Below are 17,815 nucleotides of genomic sequence, written 5' to 3'. Positions count from 1 at the left end.
ATTTTGTTTAAATTTAAATTAAAAATTTTCCTTTGATAATTATTTTTATTTTATCACTTAAGTAATTAATTTTGTTAATTAAATATCTACATAATTAGGACTCTTGACTACATTTGTGTTTTTTTTTTTTAGATTTATTTGTTATTAATGGTGGTTTGTTAGGTTCATATTCAATATTTGGTTTTAATATTTTTCATACTCTAAAAATTGGCTTCTTTTTTTAATGTTGTACTTTAATATTCCAGTTTCTTTTTTAATTTGTAATGAATGTTTTTTAATTTAAAATTTTAGTCAAATTTTTGTAATGAGCTGTTAATGTTTTAAAACTTAAACGTATGTATATTGTTACAGAATTTTATTTTTGATTTTATTAGATTTTTAATTTACATTTATTAATAAATTTTGCTTTTGTTTGCTTTGATTTTAAGTTGCATAAAATTTTAGCAAATATTTGTTTAAAATTTTGAGTAATTTTGATTAAAATCTGCTTTGTTTAACAAATGTTAACTTTAAATTGAAATGAATATACTGTTCTGCTTGTATAAGGACTTTTTGTTCTGTAATTTGTACAGGATCATAAGCCAACTTTTGTGAATGTTATTTAGAAAGTAAGCCTCCAGTTGAGCTAGCAAGATAGATCCTGTTTTATATTTGTAATGAGAACATATTTTGAAAATTATTTGAAAATTTTCGACAAAAAGTTATAGGTTTGTAAAAAACGAAAAAGTTTTTAATGTTTGTTAAGTATGTTTCTTAAAATTCTATGTTAATTGCAGTTTTTAACATTCCTTACCTTGAACTAATTTGTTTTTCAAGTCAAATATTTCAAATTCTTTTATGTAATTGATATGATTTTAATTCTCTATCAAATAGAGTTTAAATCTCAGTAAAGAAAACAAGGAACTGAAAATTCTAATTGATGTTACCTTTAATTCAAACAAAATTAAAGGGCTTAAATCATGGACATAGTCCTACTTTTGTCTAATGCTGTAAGACTTGAGATAATGTTTAATTCTGGCTAAAAACATGCCGTAATGGATTTCCAGATCTTTAGCTTTAATTTATTTTATTTTCAAATATTTTTTCGCTCATTTTCTTCTCCACTGTCTAGTTTTTGTTATATGAAAAATTTGTTTGTGGTCAACACTACACACTATAATGATTTCATAGGATCGGGTTGCAGGATAAGGTGTTCATATGCAAATTTTGTTGTTTTTTGAATGCTCTATAAACCTGACCTCTAATCGGAAGTGTGAAGTGTCATAATTTGCTATCATTCTAAAATATAAAATAGCCAATAGCCCAAGTTAAAGGCTAGAAAGCTAACAGGAAATACCATACGTGAATATTTATCAATAATATTGACATCTTTGATTTTGGGTATGGTGGCTTTAATGGCAGATGCACCCTTTTTGATGGCATGTAAGACACGAGGTTTGTTGCCTGCAAGGAAATAAACTACATGGTAGTTATGTTATTTAAAATACTTGATTATCTTTGACTTACCCCTTTGACCTCTATAGCGTAAATTTGAACGACTTGTGGTACCATAGTTACGTGCAATTCTAAAACTCGGTGGAAATTTAGCTAAATCCAAAGTTTCGGCACCCACTTGATTAAATGTTGTATTATAGTTACCCTTGCGCAATGATGGTATAGGACTCATGCGCACATCTTGTAATTCAATAATATCTTCGGCAGTTGAACAGGTTTCGGATTTATCAGGTTTCCCTGAAATGTTAAGGGATACGAAATGTTGTGATTTTTAATCTTCCACTCTATTATTTGCTTAAAAAGTTTATTTTTATAGAATTTACCTGATCTTTTACTATCGCCATCTTTACTCTTTTTCACTTTCTTCTTGGCTCTTTTACCCCAATAGGTATAATTGACGGCTGCATATTCTAAGAGAGCAGCAAATACGAACACAAAACACATGACCAGATAAATATCTATGGCTTTAACATATGATATCCTTGGTAAGGAACTCCGTACACCAGTACTTATGGTAGTCATTGTAAGAACAGTGGTGATACCTGAAGGGAAATTTAACAAATACCATTCATATTAGTTATAATATAAACGTAAATTCATCTCTCATATGACTTTAATCTAGTCAATAGACATTTCATTAATACAATATCGAATCTATTTATTTAATGACCTTTATTTTAACCCTTTCAACGTCGTGAAATCAATGACTATATATCAACATTTTTAACTAGGTTCGTTCTCCAAATGTAAGGGTAACTGTATAGTTGATGAATAAGACAGCCCGCCGTTCCTGTCTAATTTATTCTATTCGATGAGACTTAATGTATTGAGGCTGGGGGAAATAATGTGTCAATTTGTGTCATTTTTGTCCTTGGTACAATGTTAAATCATTTCATTGAATTATCTTCAAAATTGTAATCTGAAGTTTGATTACAAGGTTCACATGTATGGACGGATGAACAAACAGATATATGGACGGACGGACGCAGTTACATATAATTAAATAAGATTCTTCAAATTATTTAAAAATGTGTAAGAATAGTAGTTTTTATATAAATCATAATACAATTTTAAATAAAATTTCGATTTTCAATACATAATATTTTTGCATAAAAGCCTTCTGTACATATTACGTATGAGTGTTAACTAATTATTAAAATTAAAAACCAATCATACGCCTCCAGTTTCTTTCGAAAAAAAATTGTGATCATAAACACTGCGTATGAGTGATAACTAATTATGATGATTAAAAATAACAAGCATACGCCACTAGTTTCTTCAAAATTGTAATCTGCAGTTTGATTACAAGGTTCACATGTATGGACAGATGAACAAACAAATATATGGACGGACGGACGCAGTTACATATAATTAAACAAGATTCTGCAAATTATTTAAAAATGTGTAAGAATAGATAAAATTTTTATTTTCAATAATTTTTTTGCTTAAAAACCTTCTGGTAATATTACGAATGAGTGTTAACTAATTATTAAAATTAAAAACCAATCATACGCCTCCATTTTCTTACGAAAAAAATTGTGATCATAAACACTGCGTATGAGTGATAACTAATTATGATGATTAAAAATAACAAGCATACGCAACCAGTTTCCTTTAACAAAACAACTTGTTTTAAACAGAAAACAAATTAAAGTCCATAAAAATTATTTAAAACTCACCTAATGCAACACGAGCACTAGTTGCTTCGTGATTAATCCAAAACGAAACCCAAGACAGCATTACAATTAAAATGCTCGGTAGATATGTTTGAAAAATAAAATAACCAATATTACGCTGCAACTTAAATGATAACGACAAACGCTGATAAATACCCGTCGCTAAGCGTTCTTTGCGATCATTGGTCTCATAACCAATTATAGTAAATTGCGGCAGCTCAGCATCTTCTACACCCCGCACAGGTGTAGGTTTCCAATACATTACCACATCGCTAACGGTGTAGCCGTCTATAATAAAAGTAATTTAATAAAAAAAACTCTTGGGACTTATGGTCACAATTTGTACTTACAACTTTCAATTTCCACCGTGCAATTTTGTGAATCTAATGGATAGTAATGCAAATCCATCATACAGGCTAAAGTGGTGGTAAAACGCATACCATACGTTACGGAGCCATCACCGCCCAAACGTACCAGTTTGTTGCGTTCCGTTACATCGTGTAAAAAACTAGTTAGAAAGAAAATATTATTTCATTTAAACATGTTTAAATTTAAACACAAAAGGAGAAGATTCTTTGAAAAAACTAAATTTGTTGTCAATTTCTTCTCTGTTCATAGTTTGTATTCTCCATAGATTTTTAGTTGCTACAACTAATTTAATTTTCATTGTGAATCTTTGTTGTTATCTGTTTGTTAGTGTTTTTTTTCTTTTTTTTTTAAACATCGCTTGTCTCACCTGTTTTTGTCATTTGCAAAAAATGTATCCGGTACCCATATCTTTTCCGCAAAATCTCCCGACAGCGTTAGAACATCATTGACACCATCATCGTCAGCGTCATCATCATAATATGGGCCATAAGCATTAAATGCCAAACGTTCATCACGCCAATACTGATTCAAATACATGGTTATGGTATAGTCCTGAAACATACAAATACAACTATAAATTTATATTTGGAAATAAAATTTTTTTAATTGCATTTATCTACAGCAGAGAAAAAGAGGTTCTTAACACATTTCTTTAATTTTTTGTTTCTATTTATGTTTCTATATTAGAAAGGAAGACATTATATTTGTAAATAACTTCCGCTTTTAGTTTGCATAAAGGCATTCTTGTTGTTTGTTTGTATGTATGCATACTTTATTATATTTATTTGTATACATATTTATATAAATGTCCTTAAACATTTTGTTAGGTGTATCGTTGTGTATGTGTTTTTGTGCCTAGATTTGTAGGCGGTGTTTTAGTTTAGTTTAAGTTGTCTGCTTTTTATGTTTGTTACACTTTGAAACATTTTAGCTTATTAGTAAGGACAAACAGCACAGAAAAAAAGTTCAGTATACATATAATAGAACAAAAGTTTTTATTTTTAAAATAATTTTCTAATACAAATATTTGTTATTTAACAAATGGATTCTGGGTCAGAATTTAGTTTCTTTTTTAAGTTTTTAACTTTGAATTTTATTGAGAATATACATATTAAGAGATTGTATACATTTCTTCTATTGTATCGATTTTTGTTATAGATATATTTAGCTTATACAGAAGTAAGGGAAATCGATTAAACTTTCTGATATTATACATAATTAATATTTGAAATATCAACATTTTTGGCTTTTAAGTAACATCAAGTTTCATTAACAAGCCACAGGATACCTGACATATCTTCTTTCCTCTTCGAGTTAACTTCACCTAAAGCTTGATATAACAATAAATTGAGAAAAACTGTAATTTTTTATATATTTCGCTTTTATTTTACAAAAAAAAAAAAAAAAAAAAAAAAAAATTATTCCTATGAAAATACCTTTCGAATTGCTTTAAAATCTATTGTAGTTGCTGACATATCATTCGTTGAAGTTGACGGACGGACAGAGATCGTTAAATCGAATCAGAAAGTGATTTTTAATCGACTTGAACGTAGCTGTGGATTCTGTATTTTTGATGGTTATAATCAATATTTGCAAAGAACACACTGTAGTAACTAGTTAAGGTTAAAGAAATCATGAATATACCAATAACCATAAGTTTTCATGCCATCTTAAAGAAGGAAGAAGATATGTCGGAAAGTAAGCCTTTATTTTAAAGCTAATATAATGGACTTTCAGGCGGGGCATACAACATTTTACAAATAAATTTGTCTTAGAGCTATTATAAGGTCTCAAAAAGAGCCAAAAATAGCTTTTTCTGAAATTTCAGGACTCGATATTTCAAATCCCAGATATGATGCAGAAAATATGAGGTCAGATTATAATGCAGCGCTACTCAATCCTTTACTAACGTTCAACATGGTCTGAGGGTTTCGCCTTTTGTAAAATTTTGTCGGCCTGTGTAATCATTTTCAATATCAAGCAAAATACATCAATATTTAAAAGATATTTTTGTAAAATATTAGGTTTCATCTTCTGCGGAGAAGGCGCCTTTTTGCCTTCAACAGCCAGCCAGACAAACAGACAGACAGACAGACATATAGACAGACAGACAAACATACAGACAGAAAAGCAGACAGGCAAACAGACCAACGGACATGGCTAGATAGTCTTAGGATCTATCAGGGATCAGATTGTATATAGTTTCTGTATCTACAATCAATATTTTGCTACATTACAAACAGAATGGAAGATTTGTTTTACTTTGGAGTCTGTAGCCTTTATAAGAAGAGTGTAAACTATTACCGTCCATATAACATGATTTCTTAAACTTCAGGACGAAATTTTTAAAATACTTCCTTAAAAACACCAGATATTACATGAAAGAACATCAAAATCGGAATCACATTAATTATCTTTCATAAAATCTGTTAAAAAAAAAATTTCAAGTGCTTCTCTAAATTAGACGTATACTTAATATTTGTAATATCAATAAATCATTAACACGTATACGTACAGGTGTCGTTAATAAAAACAGTGCAATTTCACAATGTTAAACATAGAAAAGAAAAATTTGAAATAAAGTCTTTATGATTTTATATGTTCACAATTTTTGTTCTTTATATCTACAGCTACAACTTTGCCTCAGAAAATACATCAAAATTCCACAGAGGTCCCAAAACTTTGCGGGTAGACACAGGTATTTTTTTGGTATTTTATCACGTAGTGGTGTCCGTATATGTTTTATATTGGTACGATATCCCAATATTTGTCTTCCCAAAATTTAAGAAATTTGTTTAAGACAAACAAATTATTCCCTAAATATTACAAGCAAATACTCACCATATTAACTTCTGATATCGCATCAAAACTAGCAATTGTCAAGTCCATACCCACATGTAAAGGATCAGCTGTGAGCGTGAAAGATAAAACAAAAAAACAAACATTACTGAAAAAATCAATTACACAAACAGTAAAACCTTTAAATAAGATTACCTCCAAAATTCGGCCTTAATCGTATATCATAACCTTTCAATATCTTCGATATTGTCTGTGTAACATTCTCTAAACGGCCGGCCATCATTTCTTTTCGTTTACACTTGACGGGTGTTGTATAGAAGACCATAACTATTATTATTACTAAACTGTAGGCCACTTGTATGCCTACAGTTTTAAGCATTTTGTTAATGTTTTTTTATATTTTTTTTAAATATAAAAAAATTTTATTACTAAGCACTCAAATAGTAAATATTTCCATGGCGGCTAATGAGGCTGCTGTTTATATTGTGTGTTTTTTTTTTAATGATTTATTTGCTTTTTCGCTGTTGCCTTCTCTCTTTAGCTATTGTTGTTCTTTTTTATTACTGTAAGTAAAATATAATATATAAAATATTTATTTATATTTTTGTAAATATGTATAGAGGAAAATATATTGGTACTTGTATCTAAAATATGTTGAGAATCACACATGAGTATAATATAAATATTGCCATTGTATGGCGTTAAACAAAAGTTTATTCAACTTTTTGTTTTCTTACTAAAGTTCTGCCATGAGAAATTTTTCCTTGTCATTTAGAAAAAGCCATTTAGACGACATATGTATATTGTTTAAATAAATACAATGCACGTGTATTAATAATAATAATAATACTATTGCAATAAAGTAGAATCTATTATGATGGGTTTCTCAAGATTATCGAAAAATTCAGATTTTAGTGTAGAACTTTAGGCCCTTGCTTAGAAACTTTAATAAGTTTTTTTTTAGAATTTTTCTTATAGAACTTTATATATTGTTTTTAATACTCGTTTAGGAATTTTTGAATTAGTTTCAATTCCACTGTATTTTATTGCAATTTATATTATGTACATTTGTATTCTTGTTGTGCATAAAATGTGCATCGAAAACTACAAAAATATTATAATAAAATATAAAATAGAATAGATGAGAAAACCTTCAGTTAAGTGCATAATTGCGTTAAAGCTTTTTGGAGAAAGTGTAAAATTGAAATGGAAAACAAAAATAATAATTTTTAAAAATTACAGATACCATATGTCACTGTAATTTAAAAATGAGCTTACACAATAACTATGAATTTAATAAATGTCAGTGAGTAATTTTCACTATTCATTCCTAGATAAAATTACTATTCATTCCTAGATAAATTTAAAATTGCATCGAATTTATATGTGTATGTTTGGGTAACTTGATAATTGATAGATATCAATTGTCATTTCTGTAAATAGAAGTCTCTCTTATCTACCTGTAATAACTACCTAAGCTCAGTGTGTGATTTAATTTTTCTGATTCTTCTTCTTCATAACCTATAAGTATATATGGGGGATTTTGTGCCAAATGACCCAAATTTTGAAACCGATTTGTTAAAATGTCGTATTTAACCCACTGTAACACAAACAGTTTTTAAAAGTAGCCCCATATATATTGTGAATCCTATATAGTGAAGTTGATTTAGAGATCTAAATGGCCCTCTCCTATCGATCTGTATAATGAAATCAATTTTCTGAAGACAAGATTTTGAAACGTTTGCTATTGAATCATCAAAATCGGTTAACCAACAATAGAGACATGGATATAATTCTGAAAAACCCAAAGATTTTGTCTGTATGTCTATTAGTCTGTATAATGAAAACAATTTTCTGAAGAAATATCTTCGGCATTTAATTAATTGATAATTTTATCAGACAAGTTTTTGAGAAGTTTGGCAGTGAATCATCGAGATATGGACATCATTGTGAAAAGTCCAAAGATTTTTTCAGAATATTGATGCTATAATCGATATGTTTTGGATACGTAGTTAGTTAGTTAGTTAGTTAGTTAGTTAATTAGTTAGTTAGTTAGTTAGTAAGTTAGTACTAACTAATAGTTAGTTAGTTAGTTACTAACTAATAGTTAGTTAGTTAGTAGTTGGTTAGTTAGTTAGTTAGTTAGTTAGTTAGTTAGTTAGTTGGTTAGTAGTTAGTTAGTTAGTTAGTTAGTTAGTTAGTTAGTTAGTTAGTTAGTTAGTTAGTTAGTTAGTTAGTTAGTTAGTTAGTTAGTTAGTTAGTTAGTTAGTTAGTTAGTTAGTTAGTTAGTAGTTAGTTAGTTAGTTAGTTAGTTAGTTAGTTAGTTAGTTAGTTAGTTAGTTAGTTAGTTAGTTAGTTAGTTAGTTAGTTAGTTAGTTAGTTAGTTAGTTAGTAGTTAGTTAGTTAGTTAGTTAGTTAGTTAGTTAGTTAGTTAGTTAGTAGTTAGTTAGTTAGTTAGTTAGTTAGTTAGTTAGTTAGTTAGTTAGTTAGTAGTTAGTTAGTTAGTAGTTAGTTAGTTAGTTAGTTAGTTAGTTAGTTAGTTAGTTAGTTAGTTAGTTAGTTAGTTAGTTAGTTAGTTAGTTAGTTAGTTAGTTAGTTAGTTAGTTAGTTAGTTAGTTAGTTAGTTAGTTAGTTAGTTAGTTAGTTAGTTAGTTAGTTAGTTAGTTAGTTAGTTAGTTAGTTAGTTAGTTAGTTAGTTAGTTAGTTAGTTAGTTAGTTAGTTAGTTAGTTAGTTAGTTAGTTAGTTAGTAGTTAGTTAGTTAGTTAGTTAGTTAGTTAGTTAGTTAGTTAGTTAGTTAGTTAGTTAGTTAGTTAGTTAGTTAGTTAGTTAGTTAGTTAGTTAGTTAGTTAGTTAGTTAGTTAGTAGTTAGTTAGTAGTTAGTTAGTTAGTTAGTTAGTTAGTTAGTTAGTTAGTTAGTTAGTTAGTTAGTTAGTTAGTTAGTTAGTTAGTTAGTTAGTTAGTTAGTTAGTTAGTTAGTTAGTTAGTTAGTTAGTTAGTTAGTTAGTTAGTTAGTTAGTTAGTTAGTTAGTTAGTTAGTTAGTTAGTTAGTTAGTTAGTAGTTAGTTAGTTAGTTAGTTAGTTAGTTAGTTAGTTAGTTAGTTAGTTAGTTAGTTAGTTAGTTAGTTAGTTAGTTAGTTAGTTAGTTAGTTAGTTAGTTAGTAGTTAGTTAGTTAGTTAGTTAGTTAGTTAGTTAGTTAGTTAGTTAGTTAGTTAGTTAGTTAGTTAGTTAGTTAGTTAGTTAGTTAGTAGTTAGTTAGTTAGTTAGTTAGTTAGTTAGTTAGTTAGTTAGTTAGTTAGTTAGTTAGTTAGTTAGTTAGTTAGTTAGTTAGTTAGTTAGTTAGTTAGTTAGTTAGTTAGTTAGTTAGTTAGTTAGTTTGTTAGTTAGTTAGTTAGTTAGCCTCTATCCGTCCTATTGAGCGCTCCTTTACCAGTGCCTCAGGTAGGAATTGAACCCGTCACCTTCAGTCTACCAGACTATAACACTAACCACTAACCTACCGGGGTCTACTAAGGGTCCTAGGGTCGATAATAAATCGATCCTCTAACATTTGTTGGATTTGTAACGAACGTTTAAGTAATTTTTGTTGGTGATGGCCAATTATAGACTGATTTTCAAAATATTTTGTTATTATAAAACTTGTTTATCACTTTACAGATATTTTAAAGCCAGATTCTAACGTAAACGTAATTTTCTTAAGGTGGATCTTAGATACTGGGTTATGTCAAAAATAGCCGATTTAGTACTTTCAATATAGAGAAAGAATCTAATGATTCAATAGTTGCATGAGTTACAAACGAAATGATAAGATACATCATTGTTATATACTGGTTGTTATAAACATTGGTTTTGCATAAATACATTGAAATGGCAATCAATAAATTAAAAGCAAATTTGCCTAAATTAAAAACTCATTTTAAAAATAAATTTCTATAAATAAAAACCTTGATAAAAAGGTCATGGTTTATAAATGAGATTGCAATACAATCAACAGTAAAAAGACTTAAGCTAAATAAATAAAAAAATTATTGTAATTAAAAATATACTAGCAGTGTACAACAAATCTTGTACATTTAAATAAAAGATCTACTTCGTCTAGGATATATTTAGATAATATTGCTAAATAGCTTTCAACAAATTAAAACTTTTAGGATTTTAAAATTTAAATTATTTTTCCAAATTTAAGAACCTGTCTATAGCCCCCGTACTGAGCTGTTCATTAATATTAAAAATCATGTTTATTTCTTACAAACATTTAGAGAATAAAAAAAAGAAATAAAAACAATTCGTATGAAAAGAAATTACAGCCCACACAAACAATGACATCTATCTATATAATGAAAATAATAATTTTGTTTGTAATGCAATTTATAAATTTCCATAGAAAGCAAAAACAATGAAAAAATGAGAAAAAAAAATCCTAATGGCGAACAAAATGAACAACATCAACTAGTAACAACAACAAAAAGCAGTAAAAAGCACCAACAATGACAGCAACTGCTTGGTAAACAAACACAAACTAAAAGCTGCATCATCAGCAACAACTACCATCACCATTACAGTGACAATAACAACAACAATAATATTGTGCTTTTTGTTTGTTTTTGTTGTTGTTGTTGCATTTTAATGCATACCATAAAATCAAATAAAAACCCACGGAGAAACCAAGAACACACTTTCACAAACATGTTTTCACAAATATGTACATCAATTTGCCTACAAACACTTGTGTGCCGAAAAATAGTTGTGAACATAACAAATATTTTGAAGACTTATGAATGAAAATTTCAATTCCTTATAGACAACGTATTATTCTCTGTCTTTCCATTATATTGGTGTAGGGTTTGATAACAACAGCACCTATTTTTGTGTCCACATGTGTACAAGTGTTTATGCAAAATGTGAATAATTGCACAGCAGGGATATAAATTGCAAATTGTACCAATGGAAATATTTTGCTAGTTTACGAATTGTTTTTATTATTAAAAAAATAAATTAAGTTGAAAATTTTTCATATTTACAACAACAATTTTTGTTTTAAAACATACAAATTATAAAAATAATCTACAACTGAAATATTCCCAATTACTAACTTGGTACCACCTTTACTATTTTTAGATAAACCACCATAATTGTACCAACTGGTTCATCTCAGACCCACAAATTCAACAAAAATCTGTACCACACAGCGTATGATGAATATTTAAATCAATTATTGTTGTTGTAGCTGTTGTTGCTACTATTAACACTGCTGCTATTTATGATGTTAGCAGAGACCATCATAGCTTCAGCTTTTTTTACAGCAGTAACGAGATGTAATATTATTATCGTTATCGCTTTTATAGACGCCTTCGTTAACGTTCTTTTTTTTTGCGAAATAAATAAATTTGACCCATTTCTTCTTGTTCATAGAAGAGTATGTATTTTTAAATTCATTGAAAGACACTGGCTGAGAGAATCAATGTGTGTCAGTTACAATTATGGACGGATGAAGGGTGCAATGAGTTTAATGTGTGTTGAATAACGAGTAGTATGTTTGTGTGTATTTTTGAATGAATAATGAAGAATACCGCCACTAGACTGTGTGTAATTTGTTGTAATAGTGTTAGAGAATGTTGCACATTATAGAATTATATACTAGTTTATTCTTTGATGTACACTTGAAGTCTATAAAGATGTCAAAATTTAATATTGTTGCTCTGGTATAGTTTTTATTTCTTTTGCATTATTTGATGTTTTTATTGTCCATAATAAATAAGTTTAGTTAAATTTAGAGTTTTTGTTTCAAGGTTTTTGTAGGTTAAACATGTTAATGATATTAAAATAGAAATTTTACAAATTTTTACAGTATTTAAAAAAAATTTTATTTCATATTGTAAGAAAACCTATTTTAGAAACAGTGGAGTAGAGGAATTGTGTTGAAAACATTTCACCTTATCCCATCTTTGTCGGTGGTTATTAAACTTGATATTTAAAAAAAAATTAAACTCTGAACACTATTTTAAGACTGTAATACTCAAAATTCGTACTGTAATAATTACCTAAATATAAAATGTAGGCAGGACAAGGGGTCTACGAACGAACTAACGAACTAACTAACTAACTAACTAACGAACTAAAACTAACGAACAAGAACGAACGAACGAACGAACGAACGAACGAACGAACGAACGAACGAACGAACGAACGAACGAACGAACGAACGAACGAACGAACGAACGAAACGAACGAACGAAACGAACGAACGACGAAACGAACGAACGAACGAACGAACGACGAACGAACGAACGAACGAACGAACGAACGAACGAACGAACGAACGAACGAACGAACGAAAGAACGAACGAACGAACAACGAACGAACGAACGAACGAACGAAAGAACGAACGAACGAACGAACGAACGAACGAACGAACGAACGAACGAACGAACGAACGAACAACGAACGAAACAACGAACGAACGAACGAACGAACGAACAACGAACGAACGAACGAACGAACGAACGAACGAACGAACGAAACGAACGAACGAACGAACGAACGAACGAACGAACGAACTAACGAACGAACGAAACGAAGAACGAACGAACGAACGAACGAACGAACGAACGAACGAACGAACGAAAAACGAACGAACGAACGAACGAACGAACGAACGAACGAACGAACGAACGAACGAACGAACGAACGAACGAACGAACGAACGAACGAACGAACGAACGAACGAACGAACGAAGAACGAAAACGAACGAACGAACGAACAAAACGAACGAACGAAAACTAACGAACGAACGAACGACGAACGAACGAACGAACGAACGAACGAACAACGAAGAACGAACGAAACGAAACGAACGAACTAAGACGAACAACGAAGAACGAACGAACGAACGAACGAACTAACGAACGACAACGAACGAACGAACGAACGAACGAACTAACGAACTAACTAACTAACGAACGAACTAACTAACTAACGAACGAACGAAAACGAACTAACTAACGAACTAACGAACAAACTAACGAACTAACTAAACTAAAAAACTAACTAACTAACTAACTAACTAACTAACTAACTAACTAACTAACTAACTAACTAACTTACTAACTAACTTACTAACTAACTAAGTAACTAACTAACTAACTTGGGTCAAGAGCATATCCTTATTTTCATCAAATTATCCTAAAAATTATATGGACAGACAGATGGACGAACGGAACTAGTTTAATAGCCTCAGAAAGATCCAATATTTTTGGGTGTTACAAATAACAGCACAAACGCATTATACTCACCCCGCTTTACTTGTGTAGGGTATAACTACATGTTGGGTATAACTAGATCCCCGTATATGTTTCTATTTGCTACCCACAATGAGTGAATCATTGCTTTTCGCTCAACTTGTGGTTGTTTAGCATAACATTCACTAGTGAGTACTATCAAGTGACTGTTCCACCATATTCAAATCGAGTGAGTAAACAATTTGTTTATATTAAGTTAAGTTCGGAAATTGAATACTTTAAAAATTTTTAAAAACTGAAAATTTTTGAAAATTCGAAGTCATGTTCAAAATAATTTTAAGCTAATAACATTAGTTTTCGTTGACCAAAGTAAATTTGACAGTTAAGTTAAGTTTGAAAGTTAAGTACAGATGATTTATTTTTTAAGTCTCTCATGCAGTACACATAAAAGTAAATATAAATTCAGATCAGATTAGTACACTACTGAATTTGCATTTCTATACAACTTAATTTGAATTTAAAGTAAATGAAATATTAAATGATTTCAAACAATTTGAAATGATTTCTTTCAAACAATATTTTTATAGAAAACGAAGAATTTCAAATGTGTATGCAATAAATTTATATATCGGTGGTCACATGTTGACACTTCGTACTTGAATATTTTTGTCAATATTAGATAATAATGCCAATAGCTAGACATCCCTAACAAACAAATTTCCTTTGGCAACAATATCTCATGTTAAATAGAGTCAATTGCTTGTTATCTACATCTACAAATTTGAAGTGTTTTCGTTTGGAAAGACTCGTTTTACATATTTTTGATTTTCTTTAAAATCGAAATATAATTATATATTTAGAACTAATGTTTTATAGTTACACACATACATACATACATATTTAATTTTGTAAAAATATGTCATTTGTAAATTATAGACATACAAATTCGTAACTGCTGACGTTTATCACTTGTAGTTTCTTATTTCTAGTTCAATTTTAGTTTTTGTCCTTTATAACAAATTTATTTTCAATCATACCCGAGAATTTGCTACATAAAAGCAAAAGCAACAACAAAAACAAGCAACTGAAAATTATGAAAAACAAAAAGTGCATAATCGTATAAAAAGCAAACAGATACAAAGTTTCCGTTTATCTATTCATCCAAACAGTTTGTTTCTATTTGTAACAGAGAATTTGCTGTTGTATTTAGTTCTTTCTGTGTTTGTATTTCAAAATTCTTTTAGTTTTATTCATTACATTTTATTCGTGTGATTGTATAGCAGCAATCGTCGTCTGTGTCTGTCTGTCTGTCGGTGTGTGTGTATGTTTGTTGCAAACACTTAATGCAAATGTCATGTAATTTGGTCAAATACAGATAACCTCGTAAAAAAAAAAGTTTTATATATTTTTCTTTCATACTTTTTTAATCTCCTAAGGATTTAGGAAGTAAACCACCACTTTTGTCACCATTAATTTAAGAATTAAAAAAACAAAAATTTGAATAGATTTAAGACAGGAAATAAAATCTCTGCCAACAGGAAACCAAGTCTATTTTTTTGTTTGCTATGGGGGAAGTATGAAAATGGTGTCATAAACTAAATTGTTTTCTTGCCACATACAATTATAAGATTATATAAATCTTTATTTCCATAGAATTATTTTAAAGGAATTACAACAACTTTGTTGTTTTTTTATTTAACTTTTGTAAATTATTTATTTTCATTATTTTACTTTCCTTACAGGCAAAACTTTTCTTTATTTTTTTCTTGTTTCATAAACTTTCAATTTCAATTGCATTCACTTTCACTTAAATTTTAATACATTTTTTTTTATTCATGATCTTTTTTACATATATTTTTGTGTGCTTGTTCTCTTTTTTACATTTTTTTTTTAACTTGAAAATCTTTACGGTTTATATGTGTATTTTTGTTGTTCAATCTTCAATAGTTTTCGTACATGTTTTGCGTTCCAACTAATCTAGACGTGCTTTACTGTCAACCGTTTCTAACCAACAAAAAAGCTTTGTCATTCCTTTATGTTTCGGAGTCTGAGAATTGTGTTTCGTTTTTTTCTACATTTAGGATGCTGTGTGAGAGCCGTGAGTTGTGTTAGAGCTTAAGATAGGTTTTGTATTTGACATTATATGCGCATATTTTGACATATTTTACGCATTTTTTTCTCTTCAATTGAGTATGATTTCTTAGTTTTTTACAATTATATTTTGACATTTGTAGCAGTGAGGAAAGATGATGGAAGCTGGCTTCCATCTGGAAATAACATTGTTTGTTACAGTAACAGCAATAACATCTAGCTAGGGAGCTTTTATGGAAATACGTGCCTTCAGTTTGCGTTTAGCCGTTAGGTTTGAAATTTATTTTTGGAATTTTGAAATTTCTGATATCTCCAATTTGCATCTAAAGGGGTAAAATCCATGTCTTCGGTTATATTTCAAAAATATATTTAATTTCGTAGACACAATGTTTATCAAATAAAAGGTCTTTAGAATATTCTAAAATATCATCTATTCAATATTCTGTACAAATCAATCTAGATGTACGTTTCGAAAAGCTAAATTTGGATGATATATTTAAAGCCCTACCGACCATATGATACCCTACAACAGTGAATATGTTAAAAATGTGAATCATATTTTTAACAATAATATGATTCACATTTTTAACATAGTGTTAGTCCTACTATGACACATTGGCTTTATAAAAGTGTAATAATACCAATTCTAACATATGCTTCAATAATCTGGTGGACTTCTTTGGACAAAAAGTGTAATCTCAAACTACTACAGGGAGTTCAGCTTACTTGCTGCTTTAGTGTATGTGATGCCATGAATACTGCGTCAACCAAGGCTCAGCAATCGTTACTAGATATTCCACCCATTAAAATGACTCATAACTTTAGACAAACTGGCCAAACTGGCGGTTATAAGAAACGACATTAATGTATACTGGAAACAAATATATCAGACACAGTATATGTCGGAAAATTTGAAACGCTGATCCCAGATAGAATGTCTTGTTCAAGCGGAACATTAGAACAGATACCCGTAAAAATCCGTTGCTATATGGATGGTTTTAAATTGGGGGACAAAGTGGGCTTTGGTGCTATATTGAAGACCCAGAAACAGAATTCTTAGCAATAATGGAATAACATATTAACCGACAACCAGAAGGCAATTAGAACGATATCAGGTGAAAAGTTTAACTGAATACTCTCCTAGAGATAAGGTTTACATCATATGGGTACCAAGCAAATCGGGAGTAGTCGGCAACGAAATGGCCATTCCATTAACTATAAATGGAAGGGAGCTCGAGGTAGTAAAGCTGACAAACACAACGCAACAAAGGCTGAATTAACAAGTTTGAGTGCTAAATTCGGCTATGCCGAATCCAGCACTCTACATTTTATTAAAACCCATATAACTATCTAGTTTTTAGATAACTCGGCATAAGTTTTGTTTCCGTAGTAACGATACTATCATTTAATAATTTCTTTATGCATATATTTGTTTAGGTAGAAAAAAAAAATATTTTAAGTGGTTTCGGATATGGACGTTGGCCTTATATGGGAGCTACGAGCTACGAATATTCTCATGTCGAATTCTATCTGGATATAATCATTTAATAATGAATTATGTGGTATTAAGTGATTTTCAGAAGTGAACCTTATATGAGAGCTATGATTATTTATGGACCTACTGATTTATATATATATACAAAACATATTCAAGTTGAATTTTATCCCGATATCTGTTTTTGTCAATGAAATTGTGCATTTAATTTATTTCCGAAAGTGGACCTTATATGGGAGCTATGACCAATTATGGACCGATTCGGAAAAAATTTGTAGTGTGATTTATACATACATAAAACATATTCATGTCGAATTTTATCTCGATTTATCAGTGAAATATGCGCGTTTGAGTGGTTTTCGGAAGTGGGCCTTATATGGGAGCTATGACCAATTGTAGACCGATACAAATCTACATTTGTATTATGATTTCTGTTCATATTTTATTTATATATGCAAAACTTTCTGTGGATATCGATATATTTGAGGAAGTTATTAACGATAAATCCATTTCCGGAAATATGTTCCTTTGTATGGGGGCTATGGGAAATTTTAGATCGATTCTTTTAATTTTCAATATAAATAATCATCGAATTATCTTTTGTTGTTTCTGAGAAAACGACTTAAAAATTACGAAAAAAAAAGTATTTTTA

General features: G+C 29.6%; 1 protein-coding gene across 3 annotated transcripts; it reads right to left on the bottom strand.

Annotated features, from left to right (window-relative positions):
• Positions 1-358: 358 nt before the first annotated feature.
• On the bottom strand, positions 359-15,575 carry LOC119602890 (gamma-aminobutyric acid receptor subunit beta-like). 3 transcript variants are annotated; one of them, XM_037954684.1, is made up of 9 exons: positions 15,313-15,575; positions 6,534-6,901; positions 6,381-6,448; positions 3,907-4,091; positions 3,521-3,678; positions 3,174-3,458; positions 1,818-2,036; positions 1,507-1,731; positions 359-1,443 (listed from the first exon to the last, which is right to left on the bottom strand). In XM_037954684.1, exons 2-9 carry the CDS (start codon positions 6,715-6,717, stop codon positions 1,274-1,276), a joined length of 1,494 nt encoding a protein of 497 aa, XP_037810612.1. In that variant the 5' UTR covers positions 6,718-6,901; positions 15,313-15,575; the 3' UTR covers positions 359-1,273. The 3 variants fall into 3 exon arrangements, with proteins under 3 accessions (XP_037810612.1, XP_037810613.1, XP_037810614.1); XM_037954685.1 differs by having other exon boundaries at positions 15,318-15,575; XM_037954686.1 differs by lacking the exon at positions 15,313-15,575 and adding an exon at positions 14,474-14,494.
• Between the last annotated feature and the right edge of the window lie 2,240 nt (positions 15,576-17,815).

The sequence above is a fragment of the Lucilia sericata genome, unplaced genomic scaffold (genome assembly GCF_015586225.1).
Source record: "Lucilia sericata isolate MDLA Ls3-8-SP2 unplaced genomic scaffold, ASM1558622v1 Contig000260F_arrow, whole genome shotgun sequence".
Taxonomy (NCBI): Eukaryota; Metazoa; Arthropoda; class Insecta; order Diptera; family Calliphoridae; genus Lucilia; species Lucilia sericata.
This window is presented reverse-complemented; position numbering and strand designations above follow the sequence as displayed.